The following is a 20,398-nucleotide window of genomic DNA, read 5'->3' on the forward strand; positions in this document are numbered from 1 at the left end:
CCAAAAGGGAAACCTGCAGAGAGGCAACTGCTTTAAAAAAAAAAGTTAAGTGTTTTCCACTGCACCTAAAAATATTTCCAGGCAATCTCTTAACGTGTGGAGATTAATTCATAAATATTTAGGCAAAAACAGTTCCTCTTAGGCCCTGTCTACCTTTGAGAAATTTGAGTACAAGAAAGTGATCAAATTAATAAGAGGCTGGGATTGGTGCAGACATACTGAGAACCATCAGAAAGTGCCACCTGGGCCCCCAGGCTCTCATTCCCACAATTGCTTCCTGCAATCTGTATTTTAAAAAGGAGAGGAAACCACAAGTAACTGCTCTAAGTGTGACTGGCTTAGGGTTGCCCTGCACCTCTGCAAATGGGGGTGGGGAAGTACATTCCTTAACTTTCTGTTTCATTCCCATCTGAGGTCTCCTAACCTCTCTGCAAGGCAGCCACTGTTTCCACTGACCAATGAAACTGGACAAGTACAAAAGGATAAAAAAGCATTGCCTGTGCAGGCAGAATTCCACTCAGGTCTGCCTTTGTCCAAAACACATGTTCTTTCTACCACCTCCACATGCCAGCACCATCCCCAAGGGCCTCTGGGAGTGAACGTGATAGTTTAAAAAAAATTTTTTTCTCCAGAAAAAAACTAACAGCATTATTCTCCAAAGCAAGCCTCATGCCTTTTCTCCTCCTTGCCTTCGGTGTTTACTGTCGTTTGGAGAAAACATAAAGTGAAAAATGGTACTGAACTCGGATCTAGTCCTACCCCTTGCCAATTAACTAGTCAAGAACAGACAGAGTAGAAAAACAAAATAAAGAAACCACTTTACACTAAATAAAGTCATGGCCGTCATAACTACCTTTAAGTAAGTTATAAATATGAACACCTGGTTATCTGATTAGTCGGTTACAGAGTAACAACATGGTCTCTGAGACACCTGGGTTAACTAAGTAACTCTGACCAGACCCACCCAGACTCCTTGATCTTGTTATGTCACTGACAAATGACGGCGCATCTATAGGGTTGATGAATGGTGCTTGAGACATTTCTGGGTCAAAAATTCCTTTTGAGAATTTGCTAAGTTATAATCTCTCCCCAGAATTACGCAAAAGAACAGAGACCCACAACACTGCATACATCTGCAGAGCCCATCCATGAAACCTGCCTAAGTCCACATACCCTCTGCTCCAGGGTCTCACTCTGATACCCCCAGAATCTCTTCCCTTTTCCTGTAATCACATGGGTTAGGTATTTCAGTGTTTTATACTCAACAAGTATTTAACTATGACATTAAAATGGACCACTGCAAAATGGCACGTACATGTAGTATCTCAAACAGTGCATGGCACATACTAAGTGCTCAACAAATATGTGTTACATGAATCCAAGTAGGTAAATAAATACATATTCCAGGATATGTTTTTAAAAGCTATATCATTTTTGTCAATTCTCTAGTCCGACTCTTTCAAGAAGATATATTTAAATGCTATTCCCTGTGGCTGAAAGTTAATGTAGTTTATCTTTAAATTAATGGAAATACCTAAAGCTTTTATTACTAAATACTACTGCAGCAATAAATGCCTTTCCTAGGTCACTTCATATTTCTTTGCTCAGAAAACAAGTTTTTCTGAGTTAGTAAAAAGTCAAATCTTAATTTAAAAACAACAGCTAAATTATGAAAACCACAGCAAAACCATCTCTAAAAAGTTACTGGGAATATCATTCGTTCCTTTCAGAAACAAGAAATTTTAAAGTAATTTTCATATTTTCACTATTCTTAGTACAGGCAAGTGTCACGTAACAACAGGAGTACTTTCTGAGAAATGCGTCCTTAAGCAATTTTGTCATTGTGAGAATATCAGAGTGTGCTTACACAAACCTAGAGGGCATGGCCTACTGCACACCAAGGCTATATGCATGGTATGGCTCCTGAGCTACAGACCTGTGTAGAATGTCACCGTACTGAATACTGCAGGCAGCTGCATCACAATATTTGTGTATTTTTTTAGTTATTTGTGTATTTAAACACATATAAAACATAGAAAAGGTATAGTAAAATATATTATAATCCTATGGAACCACAGTCATATATGTAATCTGTCACAAAAGCAGTATTGTATAGCACATGTACTTTGATTTTCTAGGTTTTTTTTTTTTTGAGACAGAGTCTCACTTTGTCACACTCAGTAGAGTGCTGTAGCATCATAGCTTACAGTAACCTCCAACTCCTGGGCTCAAGTGATTCTCTTGCCTCAGCCTCCTGCGTAGCTAGGACTATAGGCACCCACCACAATGCCCAGCTATTTTTAGAGACAGGGTCTCGCTCTTGCTCAGGCTGATTTCGAACCTGTGCACTCAGGGAAATCCCCCACCTTCGGTTCCCAGTAAGTATGATGTTTAATCCTCTATAATTATAGGCATGAGACACTGCACCCAGTCTCTGTTGCTTATATTAAGGCACATTTATTCTCCTACCATAAAGACTTTAAGTAACAAACCCTATTTGTTTATTTGTACTGACAAAATTAATCAAACTATCAGCCAGCTTTAGGCTCACAGATAAAAACCCATATATACCCACATTCCCTCTGGATTTATATGAGCCTCTGATTTCTGCACTTGATATAAATATGTTCCACTCAGAAAGAAGAGCAAGAAAAATAAAAAGGAAGCCTGAGTCTTATTTCTGACTGAGGTTCTCAGAGTTCTCCAAGTACTCTTGAGTATCCCTAAGACCCTGACAAATCTCTACAAGGTCAGGTTTTCTTCTAAATTTCAACCAAAACAATGAGTCACAACAGATTAAATGCAAAAGCTAATAAAAACCCAACTACCCTCTTATAAACCAGGTATTAAAGTCATTTGCAGACCTGCAAAACAATGCTACTATGTTAGAAAATAGTTATTTTTCACCAACGTTATTAACACTTAAATTAAGTAGCTCTTTAAGTGATTTTAACATTTGTTTTATTTCTAACCCAGTAAGTATCAAAATATGTAGTTCTAGATAAACAAAAGTTCTTTGGGGTCCACAGTAATTTTTAGGGGTGCAAAGATCTGAGACCACAAGGGTTTGAAAATCACTGGCCTGGGCCAGGCACAGTAGCTCATGCCTGTAATCCTAGCACTTTGGAAGGCCAAGGTGGGAGGATTCCTGGAGTTCAAAACCAGTTTGGGCAACATAGAGAGACCCTGTCTCTATAAAAATTAAAAAATTTATCTCAGCATGTGGTGCACACCTGTAGTCAGCAACTTGGGAGGGTGAGGTAGGAGAATCTCTTGAGCTTAGAAGTATGAGGCTGCAGTGAGCTATGATCAGCCACAGCATTACAGCCTGAGTGATAGAGCAAGACACTGTCTCCTAAAAAAACAAAACAAAAACCACCTGTCTATAGCAACTGTCCACTCACTGGGCAAAACAACAATAGCAATACAGAACAATTAACTGATTTTATCTGCCATGTAAAAATTGGACTTTATAATTCAAGCACTTTATTAAGTAGATGAGTACTATATTTTAGGTATTAGAAGTACATATCATCTCATTATCTATTGCTTTTCATACTCAATTTTACATAAAATTTGAAGAGCTACTTAATTTTTTATGACTGCAGCAAAATCCCACTTTTGTAGACAGAGAACAATTTAATTCCTCTCCATAGACTAATAATGTTTAGGTTATAATTAGTATAGTCTTCCCATCTTGCATCATCACCCAGGAGTTTTCTGCAGTAATTAGCCAGGAAACATAGTTATGTGTACTTATTCTGAAAATGCTCAGTTAAATGATCATCAAAAGTTGCCATAAGTTTGATATGCAAAAGGGTACATGCCACTACTACTTAATTTCACTGCATTTTGACAGCTAAGTTCATTGACTGCTAACTCACAGCTGCCTGAAAACTCAAAAACTATTTTGTACTTACTTCTTTAAGGGTACAATAACCCTCCCTCCACCCTCTCGAATAAACCAATGAATTAAGTACTTGCATACGTTTTTCAGTCAAAAATACAAACAGGACGTTATTAAACACACTCAGAAACACCTATGAAGGCTCAGTGGCTAGGATGCTTGCCACATATACCAGGGCTGGCAGGTTTGAACCCAGCCCAGGCCTACCAAAGGACCACAACTACAACAACAAAAAATAGCTGGGTGTGTGGCGGGCAACTATAGTCCCAGCTACTTGGGAGGCTGAGGCAAGAGAATCACTTAAGCCCAAGAGTTGGAGGTTGCTGTGAACTGTGACGCCACAGCACACTACCAAGGGCAGCATAGACTCTGTCTCAAAAAAAAAAAAAAAAAAACCCACAAATGAAAAATGCCTCTAATAGCTTCAGCACACAAACTTCTACTTATTCATGCTTTGGCATTTCAGAGATACAGACTAGACCCTGTGGTATCAGTAAGCTGTGGAGCCTCTGTTCAAACCATCTAGAGCCTTGTGTCTTCCAGTATTTTTGTCACTTTGCTGCAATTCTGAAAGAAAGGGCTTGACTCCTCTAATTACAAGTGTATGTCCCACACTGCCTTACACACAGTAAGCACTGAGGGAATATATGGTCATTTAAGGCAACACAGCAGTAACTGACGGAAAAAAGTTGAGTCCCAACGCTAGCGTTAAGTCCAATAAATTAAAAACAAACAAACAAACAAAAGAATGTGGGTTGGTTTTGCAAGTATTTTCTGCCAGCTGTTTTCTGATCTGGGTTGGGTCTTTAAAAATTTGACACTCTGCTAAATGAACACAGCAGAAAAGAGGACGCTGAAACACCAAGTCACCTCCATAAATCAAAACCAGTTTGCTTAAGTTCGTACTTTGTGACTAAGCTATAAAACTACAGCTATTTCCCAGCTATAATTGTTCTGTACTCCCTTCATCCGCTCACAACATTTTGCATAGAAAACTTCCACCTCGAGAATTTAAAGACTAGCTACCCCCCCTTCTTATGACCATTACCCACTCTTCTATCTATGTCCACATATATGAAGTATGCTAAGACTTATCTCAAAGATAGGTAACCGCTATTCTTCACAAAAGAGGGTAAAAAAGGCCTAATCTTTTCAAACTAAAAAGATTTAATAACTTCCTCAAACTCGTAACAAATTGTTTTGTTTTTTTTTGAGACAGAGCCTCAAGCTGTTGCCCTGGGTAGAGTGCTGTGGCATCATAGCTCACAGCAACCTCCAACTCCTGGGTTCAAGCGAGTCTCCTGCCTCAGCCTCCCAAGTAGCTGGGACCACAGGCGCCCGCCACAACGCCCGGCTATTTTTTGGTTGCAGCCATCATTGTTGTTTGGCGGGTCTGGGCTGGATTCGAACCTGCCAGCTCAGGTGTATGTGGCTGGCACCTTAGCCGGTCGAGCCACAGGTGCTGAGCCGTAACAAAAAAATTATCAGAATGATTTAACGTTTAGTACTCCTGTTTTTTTACCATACTAAACCTAAGTCAAAATAGTATGTTCAGAAAGAAGGAAAGAGGCAAAACCCATAGATAGTCCTAGATACAAGGGGCCTCACTCTCTTTCAGGGGTCCTCAAACTTTTAAAACAGGGAGCCAGTTCGCTGTCCTTCAGATGGTTCGTTGGAGGGCCGGACTGCAGGCCCCAGGACGAGTTGGCTGCTAAGCGGGACAGGCAGCGGTGGCAAGAACACTCAGCAGGCTGGATAAATGTCCTCAGCGGGCCATAGTTTGAGGACGCCTGCTCTGTTTGCTCTGTAACGTTTCAGAAACGCATTTCAGATACAGGGTGTCCCTATAGCTAACTGTAAAATACAAGGAAGATTAAATGTGCATCTTGTAAAACAGGTATGACTTAGGCTGATGACGAGATGAACTCTGTAAGCACATAGCCCTGTCCGCTGGATTTCCTTGCTTTTAAGAGCTTATTTCCACTCTCAGTTCTTAGGTCTAAAATAAATTTTAAGTTCAAGTTCACACTCCAAGGACAGTTACACAAAGAAAACTAGAAATGGAAACCTAGCAACTAAGATGCATTCACAGCGGATAATGAATGGTTTAGGTAGAAATAATACATTACTAACCAACTTCACATACAGATTGTGATCTCTTGCCTGTAAAACTGATTTAAGATATAAAAGTGAATACTCTTTTAAACTACAGGCAAGTAGGACTTAGAATGCAACAATAAACATTCTTAAAGTAGGTCTGGGGCACATACAGACCAAAGTGTATTTCTAAGTAAGGAATCACAGCAAATAGCTTTGCCTCCAAATCGTGCCCCATCTGATGCAAGTTTTATAAAAAGAACAAGAGAGGGGCAAATAGGCAGATGAGAACAAAAAAATTAAAGAAAGGAAAAGTGTAAGAAAAAAATAAACGAGGTCACTGAGCGATAAGGGGGGAGAGAGAGAGAGTGAGTGTGTGTGTGTGTGTGTGTGTGTGCCTGTGTTTAAAGAAAGGCAGTACGGGGATGCTTTGGTAGAAGGGGACGGCGTTTGTGTGCAGCAAGCGTTTGTACTTACTGTGCCCGGCTCTCTGTCTGCTCCCGAGGTTACCAAGAAACGCACAGACATGCCCGTTCAGACACAGAGGCAAGAACAGAAATAAAAAAAAGGGGGGAATAATTAGAACACAAGCCCCAAACAGTTTTAAAAATGGCTTTTATTTATATAAGTCATTGCACATTCCTAATACAGTGATTTCCTGAAAATTACAGTATTTTGTAAACATAAGATTTACAGTTTTATCCATACACAAAGCCTATTTTTTTTATTTCTTGACAGAATAAATTACTTTTCTTCAAAAAATTAGTCAAGTGCAATTTTGCCCAATATTAAATGCATACTAGAATTAAAGCCTATGAAACTAAGTAGTAACAGATGCAATTATCAAACCTTTCATTTGAACACATTCACTTTCAAATTTAACTTCTTAGTTCGCCCCATTTAACAACATTACTTTCTTTGAAAATTACCCAATTAAGCAGTTAACAGTTTTCCATAATATCGTACAGGCCACTGGCATTAACTAGGCAGTTGCCAAGATGTCAAGATGCCTGCCATCTAACGAGATGGAGAAATCTACAGATGCCCACGGCAAACCCTGCAAACTTCCAGGGTGACCCGTGTTTCAGTGGAAATCTCTGCGACAGTTCCTCTTATCTCATTGTTTGCTCTCTGTGTATGGGTTGGGGCTTTCTTTAGCGATGCACACAACTTTGCAGCACTGAATGAGTTATGAGGACAAAGTCCTAATCTGGCTTGCCCGGCCTCTCACCTCTGTGGTGCTCGGCATCGTGGTGCTTCTTGTCATCTTTTATTGCCAAGTGAGACTGCCCACTCAGAGCACTAGACAGCGCGAGAAGGCCAGCACTACCCCCGAGGGGCGGGATTCCAGGAGGCTGAAGTCCCGAAGGGTGAGGCGTTAGGGGCACTGGGGGTCCGTGGCCGTGAGAAAGATGCTGGGCTTGCAACTGCTGCTGCTGTTGGTGGTGGTGGGACAGGAGGGAGAGGAAGAGGAGGAGGAAGCGGAGGAGATGGTGGCAGCGGTGGTGATGGTGGTGAAGGCAGAATCCAGACAGGACAGGACAGAAGGTGGAGAACACAGAATAGCAGGTGTGACACACACACACACACACACACACACACACACACGGAAGGAACAGAGAGACAAAGGGAAGAAAGGGGAAAAAATGCAATTAGTGCTTTCAGTTCATCAAAAGCTTTCATCTCCTCATAGTTACCCTTTTTCCACCTTCCCAAAATATAATCCTCACATCTACACTGCCACTCCCTGGTATGAGTCGCCCCCTGAGAGTGTGGCAAGGGTGACATTAGTAAGCATGCTGAGTTAATTCCATCTCTAAGCATCTCAAGGGATAAAATCCAGTACTGTCACTGAATCTAATAAGACACCACACATTTTAAAACTCATCCTGATTTCAGGGAGGTTACAATGAGGGCATGGAGGGAGAGAGGTGACATGCCACCCTCCCAACTGGTCCCCAGTTACCAGGTGACTACATTTTACCTCCGCATTCTTGGATTAACGTACCACCATGGTATGATGACACAAAACCAAAACATCTGTAGTATTTTTGGTGAACAGAAATACTTCTTTAGCAAAGGAAGAACAAGCACCTGTGTGTCTCTTACGTACCACCCAGGCACTTGTGCGTCCTCATTTCTTGAAGCCCTCTTCCGCACTACAAGGAATTACTGATATTCCCATTTGCCAGAAGGAACAAAGGCTGAAAGGCATTGAATAGGTGGCTGGGGCTCTCCCCACTGATGGGACAGGACTGCAGCCAGTGCAGGAAGGACCCTTCCCTTACATCTGCTCTCTTTATTACACTGCTACATACAGTGGAGTATGGCCATACAGTGGGAGGGCCCCAGGGCTGGAGACGGCGAAGAAACCTTAGAGATGAAACCCATCATTCTTGGCCTTTCTCCTGAGTTCCAAACCTTAAACTCATTCCTTCTAGGTCACCAGTGAAAACACTGAGATCTATGGAGATTCAGATCCTTGATCAGGAAAGTACTTTTTAGTAGTTGTATGGGACTCCAACCACAATGACCCAAGACCCTATCCCTAATGCCTGTTCCCCTACACCACTTACAAGCCTCTGCCCATACTGGAAGTTCTAAGTCTGCTCGCAGTAAACAGTGTCACCGCTCTCATATGCACTGAAAAGCACATTGTATGAAATGAAAAAATACCCAAGAAATGGCCCCTGCAATAGGAACTTGGCACATTTCATCTGTCCAACATAAAAGTTGCTTTTGATGAGACAGTAAAAACGATTAAAGCTCCATTTTCTAAGGGGCAATGTTAGAAAATTCTTAAGATTCTGATTTGTGCTCACTTCCCTGGGACTCAATTACTTGTTTTATTTATTACCCTCCTGTGTGTAATGAATATATTAAATCTTCACACCAGATCTTCAGTGATTTCCACCCAGCCTGCTGCTTTTTAATGGAATCTCAAATACACTTCCTGCCCTCAAGAGTAAAAGAAAATAGCATCTTAAAACCAGAAATCAGTGTCTGCTGTAACTTTACAACAAATGTTCAACCACTCCTACCAACTTAAAAAAAAAAATCTTTAGAAGCCAACCTTCTTTTTAAACTTCCGTTCCTTCTTCCAAAGAGAGCATAGTTCTAATTAGAGGGAAAATGGAAACAGGGGTGAGGTCAGAGCAGGCAGCATTCATAGTATTCTTGGAAAGTATTTATAAACTACTCATTCACCACTTGAGATCATAACAACAATTTCTTTACACATAAAATCACCTTCCTGTCATCCCAAAGACACTAATTCTTGCTCTGTCACCTTTTAAGAGCTTGGCAATAGTGAGACATAAAACTGAAGAAGCTTGCAGCGGCATCACGGTCCACTAGGCGTGCTCATTAGCACTTAATTAGGAACTAGACACCTGCCATGAGAAATGTGCTCCGAGAAGGATGAGGAACAGGTCTGCCCCACCAGCAATTACCATCATTACTCGGAGAGTAAGAGCTATGTCCGGCTTCTGGGGGGGAAAGGCAATGATGCATACACAAGCAAGTGCAGTGGGGTAATTAAGCACGGCACTAATTAAAAGAAGATGAGAGAGGCAAAGCAGAGGGGAAGGAATCTAACTACAGGGTGGAGGACACCACCTCTCAACCCCTCTCTGCTTCCTTCACTCCCCCTAAAATCCAGAATACAGTCACCAGAAGATGACTTCGGAGGTGCGATTTTATGCCACAGCACATATTCGGGTCATATTTGGAAACACAAAAATCTAAGTTAGCTTTCAGAAAAGATGAAATGGAAAAAGCAGGCTCTGATAGACGACTGAAAAGAGGGGCTCGCTTACATAATGACGGGGCTTCGCCACAGCTGTGAAGCAGAGCTACGCAGTGAAACCCTGCAGTTGGGCTAATAACTACCAACAGGGACAGAGTAACGGCCGCAAGTAACTCCCTCTTCTGCCCTGCTTGGCTTCCCAGGCCTCTTGAAGAAATCACTGTTAGTAAAGGTAACTGGGTTCTTCCATCCTTAGTTCTGGAATGATGGAAGTTGCTTTTCTTTTCTTTTTTTTTTTTGGGGGGGGGTTTCTTCCCTAGAGCAAAAATCCTGGTTAAACTGAAAGGAGTGCAGTTTACTAAGCAGTGCAGGGATGGATCGCTGCTGTTGAGGATGCTGGGATCCTGGGAAACGTGGCTATACCACCTCCCCATCTCCCTCTGCTCCTGCCAGCAGTGCCCCCAGACGGTGTTTGGCTGTTTGCATATCCATTATCAGGGCTGAACCCAGGATGGCTCCATTTCACAAAGGGGACTGGTTTCAAAGCAAAGAGGCCAGCCTGCGGCTCAGAGCCAGGGTGAGGGCTATGAACCTTTTGTTTCCTGGAACATCATTTCTCCTGTAAGCCCAGCATCCCGGCATGTTCCCAAACACAAGAAAGGAAAACGGGACCCATGTCTTTCTCCACGGATGGCTTCACATTTCATTCCATGCCAGGTTAACAAGATGCTCTGGAGAACGTGAAAATACCAGGTACCCAGGACAAATCCACCTTTTCCATCAGACTTTAAAGGGGATGAACGGTGAAAGTTTATTCTTTTTTCTTTTTTTTTTTAAATAGAATCTCAGTCTGCTGTCCAGGCTAGAGGGCCACAGCTTCAGCCAAGCTCACAGCAACTTCAAACTCCTAGGCTCAAGTGCTCCTCTTGCCTCAGACTCCGAGAAGCTGGGACTGCAGGTGCCTACCACAACATACTGTTAATTTGTCTACTTTAACTAGGTTATGCGGTTTCACTTTGCTCAGGCTGGTCTCAAACTCCTAAGCTTAAGCAATCCTCCCACCTCGGCCTCCCAGTGCACTAGGATTATAGGCGTGAGCCATTTGTGCTTAGCCAAAGTTTATTCTTATGCCCACTTCTCTTGTCCCAACTTCTTAATGACTGTCCCTACAGCTGAAAAAACAGGGTATCATTTGCTCTCAGCTTCGTTCCAAGGAAGCTCATAAAGAAAATTAAGCCTAAAAGGAGATAGCTCTGGCTTTTCTCAGAAGTAGATGCTTAATATTATAAATAAAAAGTGTCATTTCTAAGATAAAACATTTATTTAAATGAATGAAAGCCCATATCTAAAAGAGTAAAAGAGCTGACTCCAAAAAGGGCTGCCCACACCTGACCCATCTGTCCTTGCAGAAACATTTTCTCTCAGCAAGACTTACCTGAGACCATCTGGTACCCATCACCTTCACCAAAAGGAAAAAGCAAGGATGCTACTTAAAGAACAAAAGTGACACTGACATTACCACATAGCCAAAAACTAGAAAACTATGCCAAGTAGGGAAATGTATATGCACCTGTCCCCTATGACCAAACGGGCACCTAACACTTAGAAAACTTAGAAACGTTTTTCAGCATGACGATAAGGGTGGAGAAATTTATCCTTCCACCTAGCCATTATGGTAATTAGGAAACTTTTTTAATGTTTACAGAATTATGTGGCACAGAATACACAAGCAAAACAGTTGGTAAAGCTACTAGAAAAGATATTTTTGATGAGCAATGGTGGTGTTTAGTCATCTAGCTGGTTTCTCAGGCAGTCAATGTAGACCCATGCTTCTCAAGCAGAGCCAATTAATATCCTACCCCTGGCCCCCAAGACATTTGTCACTATCTAACGATATTTATGATTGTCACATGGGGGAAGGGACAAATGGGGCTCGTGGCATCTAGCCTGCTAGAGGCCAAGGATGCTGTTAAACACCCTACAATGCCCAGGAAAGCCCCCCACCAGGGAGTCACTGAGCCCATGAGCAATGCTGAGGTCGACAGACTGTCCAGACCTAAGCTGAATTCTGCCCCCTTGCATTAGAATTCCTGTTCTTATATGCCTAGAGACTTGCCAAATTGTTGCTTTAAAAAAATGCTTTTCAACATTCAAGCATTCACTGTCCTTTCATCACCATCCAAATAAACTGTCACAACTCAAAACACTGAACATCTGCCTCCCAAAGCCAATTCCATTAACAATTTCGAACTTAAAACAAACAAAAGAACACCTCATATTTTACAGAACAACTTAGGAAAGAGCTACACAGAGAATATTCACATATTGGAGTTCTCATCCCCCAAAGAGAATTATGGAAAAGTTTGGATTTGGAAATAAAGTAATAAATGCATTTGCTCTAACCAAAATAATCTAAAATCTAAATAGGGTGAGACTGAGACCAAAAAAGAAAAGAAAAGAAACCTGAGTTAATGATACAGAAAACCCACAAGGAATAAAGTAACCGCAACCGTGTAGAACAGCCGCCACACATTTAGAATTTAATTTACATTTAACTTAGTACAGCTTAGGTCAATTATGTTACTGTAAAGACACTGTGCCATTTACATCCCGGTAACTGTGTAGTTCGTGGTTTCTAAATTTCTGTTTCTAAAACACAGGTGTAGTACATGACATTGCCATCAAGGTGCCTATTCCCACCTTTTCCTCCCTCGATGCTAAGCTCCCTACTACCGACCACTAATCAACTTTAATTTCTGAAATTTAGTCCATTTTTTAACCGCAAGACAAACTATGCCAAAAAAACTATGTCACAAAAATCACACACTTACCCCAACTGAACTAAAACCATGCCCCTAAATGGAATCTCTACTGCTAAGAGTTGACAGTGAGTGGCCTTTGAAAAGGGGACAAAAATGTGTAAAGTAGCATTTGTTGACACTTGTCTCCAAATCACCCTTCCCTGATTTCTATTTTCTTGTCCGTTAGAACAATCTTTTCTTGGGAGGCTGCAGAAAAACTAAAATTGGTATGCAACCTTAAACCAGTGGGAAAGAGCCATCTGGCAGCAGAAACATCAAGACCTCCACTAGAAGAGTTATCTGGAAAACCTCCCATTATGTGAATGGGCTCTCCCATGAAGAGGGTCAAGGGTGATACACAGGTAGAAACTGCTTACTGGGGCCAAGAGTTCTCCAGCTACTTGAAGACAATAAAAAAATAAAGTAAAATGGCAATTCACTGATCCTATCTCAATGTAGGAATGCAAACAAAATAACACATGGGCAACTTAAGGAACAGGAGAATATCTGCAAACGGCATCCAATAAGAGACTCATATCCAAAATGCATAAGGAACTCAACAGCCAGAAAATAGCCCAGTTAATAAATAGGCAAAGGACCTAAACAGACATGTCTGCAAAGAAGACATATAAATATGGTCAACGGGGATATGAAAAATTCTCAATATCATGAATCGTCAAGAAAATGAAAATCAAAACGCCAATGAAGTATCACTTTATACCTGTTAAAATGGGTAGTATCACAAAAACAAGTGTTGGCAAGAACGTGGAAAAAGGAAACACTGTTGTTAGGAATGTGAACTGACACAGCCATTATGGAAAATGGTATGGAGGTTTCTCAAAATATTAAAAATAGGCCCATAGGGCGGCACCTGTGGCTCAAGGAGTAGGACGCCAGCCTCATATGCTGTGTTTCCCCGAAAATGAGACCTACCCCCAAAATAAGCCCTAGTAGTATTTCTATGCATTTGTTAAATTTAGGCCCTACTGCAATAAGACGACCTAGTGATGGGCGTGGCTATGCAGCATATCCGGAAAACTGGAATACCTTTTATCTGCCACAGCTCCTTTCTCCGAGCCGTTTGCACTTGGGTGGGTGCACCGGTGGTAACCGTGGTGGCAGGCATCCTATTGCACACATGCGAACGGCTAAAGGAAAGGAGTTCACACATCACTAGTGCCAGCCCCACCAACAAGGTTGGCTCCCCCATCAGGTTCCAGAAGAAGATGATGTAACTGTATTTGAATTAATGTAGATTGTTGTATTATACTTAATAAAAATAAGACATCCCCTGAAAATAAGCCCTAATGTGTCTTCTTGAGGAAAAAATAAATATAAGACAGTGTCTTATTTTCGGGGAAACATGGTACCAGGGGTGGTGGGTTCAAGCCTGGCCCTGGCCAAAACTGCAAAAAAAGAAAAAAAAAAAGAAAGAAAAGAAAATAGGTCTATAGGTTGAGTATCACTTTTCTGAAATGTTTGGGACCAGGAGCATTTCAAGTTACTGAATGTTTTCAGATTTGGGGATAAGGGCATTATATTTACTAGCATCCTTAGTCCGAAAATCTGAAACAGTCATGTTGATGTCCAAAAAGTCTCAGATTTTTGGAGCATTCCAGATTTGGGATGCTCGACTTGAGTATGATCCAACATATCACTTGTGGGTATATATCCAAAAGAAGTAAAATCAATATGTTGAAGAGCTATCATTATGTCAAAGAAATATCCATGTCCATCACAACATCATTTACAACAGTCAAAAAACAGAAACAACCTAAACATCTGTTGACGGATGGATGCATACATAATGTGGTATATGTACACACAGTGGACTAATATTCAGCTTTTAAAAAGAAGGGAACTCTGCCATTTGTGACAGAACCTGGAGGATGTTATGCAAAGAGAAATAAGCCAATCAGAAAGACAAATCCTACACGATGTGGAATCTAAAAGAATACAACTCATAGAAGCAGAGAGAAGAATGGTGGTTGCCATAGGGGACAGTGAGATGTTAGTCAAAGGGCACAAAATTTCAGTGAAGTTCTGGAGACCTAACTGACTGCACAGAGCAAGACCTTGTCCCTAAAAAATAGTAATACTGTACTGTATACTCGTAATTTGCTAAGAAGGTAGATCCTAATGCGTTCTCACCACACACACACACAAAAGGTAACTATGTGAAGCAACGGATATATTAACTAATTTGATCATGGTGACCATTTCCCAATGCACAGTACAATTTCTATTTATCGATGATACTCCAATAAAGCTGAAAGAGAAAAAGACACATGAAAATAAAAGTGATGGCATGTACACAGACAGGCACCAGGCCTAAGAGTCAGCATCTCTGAGAGGGAGACAGTGCTTCACACTCACCAGGATAGCTGGATTCAGAAAAATGGACAATTGGCTCCAAGCCTATAGCTCAGTGGCTAGGGCGCCAACCCCATGCACCAGAGCTGGTGGGTTCAAACCGAGCCTGGGCCTGCCAAACAATGACAACTACAACCAAAAAATAGCCAGGCGTTGTGGCAGACACCTGCAGTCCCAGCTACTGGGAGGCTGAGGCAAGAGAATCACCTGAACCCAAGAGTTTGGCACTCTACCAGAGGCAATGAACTGAGATTCTGACTCAAAAAAAAAAAAAAAAAAGGATTAAGTGCAGAGATGAAGATGAAGTAGGAAAAAAACGGATAAGTGCAGAGATGAAGTAGGAAAACTGAAATTCTCACACTCGGCTGTGGGGATGTAAAATGGTGTAGCTACTTGGGAAAACAGTTAAGCAGTTGCTCAAAAAGTTGCATATAAAGTTACCATATGACCAGCAATTCTACTCTCAGGCACAGACCCAAGAGCAAACTGGTACACGAATGTTTACAGAAGCATTATTCATAATACCGACAAGTGGAAACTACTAAGCAGTGGTTCTCAACCTTCCTAATGCCCCGGCCCTTTAATCCAGTTCCTGTGGGTTGCGACCCACAGGTTGAAAACCACTGTACTAAATGCTCATCAACTTACAAATAGATAAACAACAAATGTGGTATAGTGACGAGTGGGATTATTTGTCAATAAAAACTACTAAGTAGAGTGACGTCTGTAGCTCAGGGGGTAGGGCGCCATCCACATACACCAAGGCTGGTGGGTTTGAACCTGGCCAGGGCAGCTAGAACAATGACAACTGCAACCAGAAAAATAGCCCGGCGTTGTGGTGGGCACCTGTAGTCGCAGCTACTTGGGAGGCTGAGGCAAGAGAATCACTTAAGCCCAAGAGTTGGAGGCTGCTGTGTGCTATAACGCCACAGCACTCTACCCAGGGTGATAGTTTGAGACTGTCTCAAAACAAACAAACAAACAAACAAACAAACAAACAAAACCCCACTAAGTACTGGGACATGCCACAATGTGGATAAGCATCATGCTAAGCAAAAGCAGCCAGACAAACAAAGCTACAAGTGTCATTCCATTTACATAAAATATATGTAGGGCAGGTAAATCCAGAGACAGACTGGTAATGGCCAGAGGGGGCATGGAGAACAAACAGTAATAAAGATGGATCTTCTTCATCGAGATGATAAAAATGTTCTAGAACTAAGACAACACCAATAGTTGCACAACTCTGTGAATATATTAAAAAGCACCAAATTGTATGCTTAAAAAGAGTGTATTTGATATATACATTGTATCTCAACTTTAGAAAACAAACACAGAGGTCTAACTCCTATTCCATTAAAATGGGATAATCTACTCTCTGGAGTCTTTTTCCTCCCTCTGGAAAAAAAAAGGGGGCGGGGGAATATATATATAAGACCTTGTTCTGAAGAATCCAGTAAAACGCATAAGAAAATGGTGGGAAAACTAAAAAGTAAACAATGCTTCAGTTTGTCAATTCACCAAATAACTAAAAAGCTTGTCTATCCAGAAGAACCTAGACATTGAGGTCAAGTTCTGCATCAGTCAGAAGCCTAGTTGTACTTTTAGTTTAAAAAGACAAGCAACAACAACAAAAAAGAACACACATAACCAAGGGAGAAAAAGGATGCACAAAAGACTTCCTTACAATATTGCTCCTTCTCTTTGGAAATTTAATAAAAGGGCTAGACTATACTGGAATTTAAGTGGCAGGCAGTCACTAAATTTAAGTTAGCAGAGCCAGGAGATCCAAGTTCTTTGTGGTTAGTCTTCTCTCTCTTGGTAGCAGGATATGCATTATTCTCCTCGGGTGAATTTGTTTTATAAAGAAACTTACAGCTGGGTTACTGATGGGCTTTCCAGGGATTAACTGCATACTCATAAGAGGCTAACCTCATCCTCTTAAACTTCACACACTACAATCCCATAGATAGCTGACAGCTATAGCCAAAGGAGAAAAATAATCCAACATTTTGCTAATCCTTAAACCAATCATTTTATGCAACAGTGGAGAGTCCGTTAGGTCTACAACTCAATCTCTTAGGGACAGAAAGGCTCCTTCTACAGACATGAGGGGTTTGTATTCACAGCCATCTCCTACACAAACACAGATTGTCAGGCATCACCAAATACCCTAGACTTTTAGCTCATATGAAGTTGTTTTAAAGTATAGAGAATTATAAATCTGTCTATAAAAAAGGAATATACAAATTTGACCAATAATCTGGAATTGCATGAGCCCTGACAGAAATTCATAAAAAACGATTCAAACTACATTCAAATAAGTGAGAGGAGGAAAACAAGCCTGCTCAGATTAAATCCAAACGTGCTGAGCTCCTGAAGTTCACATGCACTGCTAAGGGAAACTACCCAAATTTTCTTACACCCAACAGTCTGCACTGAGGCAACTATCAGAAATCTGGCATTTTGTGGATGGGTAAGACCATCCCCACTGGTCATCTGGCCTTCTCTTTTTACTTTCTCACCCTCCACCCTGATTACAAGGACCCCTGTAACCTCGCAGTGCCAGCAAAGGCCGTGTCCACCACCTTCTAGTTAAGTAAGGAAACCAATAATCTTTGTCCTCTCATTTTTACTCTGAACTCTGTCTCCATCTGTTCCCAAAACTTAACGTTTTCCCTTCCATTTCCAACTTTTAAATTCACACATCAAAAGCTAAATGGCAGTGCTTTTCCACTGCTGTGTCCTTATTAAAAATCATTCATGGACAACAACTTAATGGCAAGAGCACAGGATCGTGCTGGGTCCAATCTCAATATTCACATCCATGTAACCACCTGAAAAGTCAAGGAAGGGGTGACCTGCTGCTTAGAGCTACCACCCCCATAAAGGTTTGGCCAACTGGACCCACATATCTGCTATAGGTCTGTAAAAAACCCAGGCACACAGAACTACAGAGTAAGGTGCCTATAGCTAGGGTGACCAGACGTCCCAATTTTGGCGGGACAGTCCCACTTTTCAACAATTTGTCCTGTGTCCTGTAGTGTTTTAAAAAAGTCCCGATTTTTGGAAAGAATGCACGAACGGGCTGGAGAACAAGAAGGGAATATACGGTTTCCAGCCGCCATATGGCTATTTCAGCAGAATATAAGTTTTATATTATTTTTGTTAATTTTATAATGTTAAACTATAATAAATAATTGCTGAGAAGTGATTATTGAGAACTGCTTATCAAAGTTTGCCTTGTTGTCAGGCCCTGCCCTGCCCCGTCCCCTGCCCCGCGCCCCGGCTCCGCCCCCCCATGTTGTCCTGCCTTACAGATGTTAGAATCTGGTCACCCTACTATAGCTCAAGTGCCTAAGGCGCCAGCCACATACACCAGAGCTGGCGCGTTCAAATCCAGCGCAGGCCTGCCAACGTAGCTGGGCGTTGTGGCAGGCACCTGTAGTACAGCTACTTAGGAGGCTGAGGCAAGAGAATCCCTTAAGCTCGGGTATTTGAGGTTGCTGTGAGCTGTGATGTCACAGCACTCTACCCAGGGCCATAAACTGAGGCTCTGTCTTAAAAAAAACCGAAAACAAAAAACCCCAAAACCAAAACAAACAAAAAAACTATAGAGTAAGGAATCAGGACTACATGCTCAATTAAGACTGTCAGCCAAGGTCTTATCCAGCAAAAACCATGAAGGTAGATGGCATTACCATCTACAGACAGGGACACTGACCGAGATTATACGAGGTCACAAAGGTGATAAATAATGGCAGCCAGTTGTCCCACCCAAGTCCATCCTGTCCTAGGCCCAGGCTTTGTCCAAGGTAACAGCAAAGCAAGTGCTAATGTATATATTACCACAAGCACCATGAAGCTGGGCAACAGGTGCTTAGAAATAACATAGGAAACCATGCAACTATTTTCTCTAAAAAGAAACCCTAAAAAAGTTCGTTCAATATTGAACTAGTTACTAAAAAAAGCATCCATCCCTCAGAGAGGGGAAAAACTGATAGGCAGCATGAGGGAACTTGCTAGGGGTAGGAAATCAACCTGCATCATGTGGAGTGTGGGTTATTGGGTATATCCAGATGTCCAAAGTAATCAAGTCACACACTGAAGACCTGTGCATTTCACTATATAAAAATTATGTATCAACTGAAAAAACAAAACCAAATTTGTGTACAAATAGGTATCTATAGTTATATAGGAATACAGATATAGGCAAGATATATATTATTTGTAGTGTCAACCTGATAAACCAACTCTTTGGAATCCCAATGTCAACTAAAATCAATTATTTAGTATCTTTCAGAAGTGAACTTTAGCTCCAAACTCCCCAAATATTAATAATAAGGGCCAGGCATGGTGGCTCATGCCTGTAATCCTAGTACTCTGGGAGGCCAAGGGGGGTAGGCTGCCTGAGTTCACAGGTTCGAGACAAGCCTGAGCCAGAGCGAGACCCCCATCTCTGAAAATAGTAGGGTGTTGTGGCGGGCATCTGTAGTCCTAGCTAGTTGGGAGGCTAAAACAAGAGAACTGCTTAAGCCCAAGAGTTTGAGGCTGCTGTGTGCTGTGATACTACAGCACTCTACTGAGGCAACAAAGTGAGACTCTGTCTCAAAAAACAAAAACAAAAACAAATAATAATAAAGTAGGGAGCCATCTTAAAGCATCTTTCAGTCAATTCTTCCTGTGTTCAGGTAGCCATTAGCCATTCCGCAAATAAGATGTAAGAACACGTAATGATTAATTATGTTTTGATTATTCCTTTTTTTTTTTTCTTTTCTTGCAGTTTTTGGCTGGGGCTGGGTTTGAACCTGCCATCTCTGACATATGGGGCCAGTGCCCTACCCCTTTGAGCCACAGGCGCCGCCCTTATTCCTTTTTTATTTTTTGAGACAGAGTCTCACTTTGTCACCCTGGGTAGAGTGTCCAGCATCATAGCCCACAGCAACTTCAACTCTTGGGCTTAAGCGATTCTCTTGTCTCAGCCTCCCAAGTAGCCAGGACTACAGGCAGCCACTACAATGCCCCCCTATTGTTAGAGAAGGGAGTATCACTCTTGCCCAGGCTAGTCTCAAACTCCTGAGCTCAGACAACTGGCCTGCCTCGGCCTCCCAGAGTACTAGGATTATAGGTGTGAGCCACCAGGCTCAGACTTGATTATTCTTAAAAGAATTCCAAATTAAAAATGACCTTTCCAAAAATAAATAAATAAATAAGACCGTTCAAGGAATGTTGCTTAAAGGATAAAGACAGATCTGATCTAAAAGCTCAAGGTCCCAAATGAAGGTCCCTTTCCACACTGCAACTTGTTTTCCAACACCTAAGTGAGCTGTGTGTCTAATCAATAAACACCGTGCCTATTAAGATGTCTGCACTATTAACTACCCTTTCAATTGTTAGAAGGGCACACCATGTTTAATAGCAAAAGAGCTGGTAAGAAGTAAAAATCAAAAAGCAGACTTGCAGTTATTTATT

At 41.6% G+C, this 20,398-nt stretch overlaps 1 protein-coding gene across 5 annotated transcripts in view; it reads right to left on the reverse strand.

Annotated features, from left to right (window-relative positions):
- The window catches only part of TLE1 (transducin like enhancer of split 1), a 98,554-nt gene that overhangs the window by 42,929 nt on the left and 35,227 nt on the right, over positions 1–20,398 (reverse strand). For 3 of the 5 annotated variants that reach the window (XM_012813718.2, XM_023508056.1, XM_023508054.1), the window contains exons 7-8: positions 7,236–7,440; positions 6,482–6,498 (exon numbers count right to left, since the gene is read on the reverse strand). In XM_012813718.2, the coding sequence (XP_012669172.1) occupies positions 6,482–6,498; positions 7,236–7,440 (222 nt within the window). The remainder of the gene's footprint in view (positions 1–6,481; positions 6,499–7,235; positions 7,441–20,398) is intronic. The other 2 variants (XM_023508058.1, XM_023508057.1) reach the window with 1 other exon arrangement.

Source organism: Otolemur garnettii, unplaced genomic scaffold (genome assembly GCF_000181295.1).
Source record: "Otolemur garnettii isolate 467f Iridium unplaced genomic scaffold, OtoGar3 scaffold00006, whole genome shotgun sequence".
In the NCBI taxonomy this organism is placed as follows: domain Eukaryota; kingdom Metazoa; phylum Chordata; class Mammalia; order Primates; family Galagidae; genus Otolemur; species Otolemur garnettii.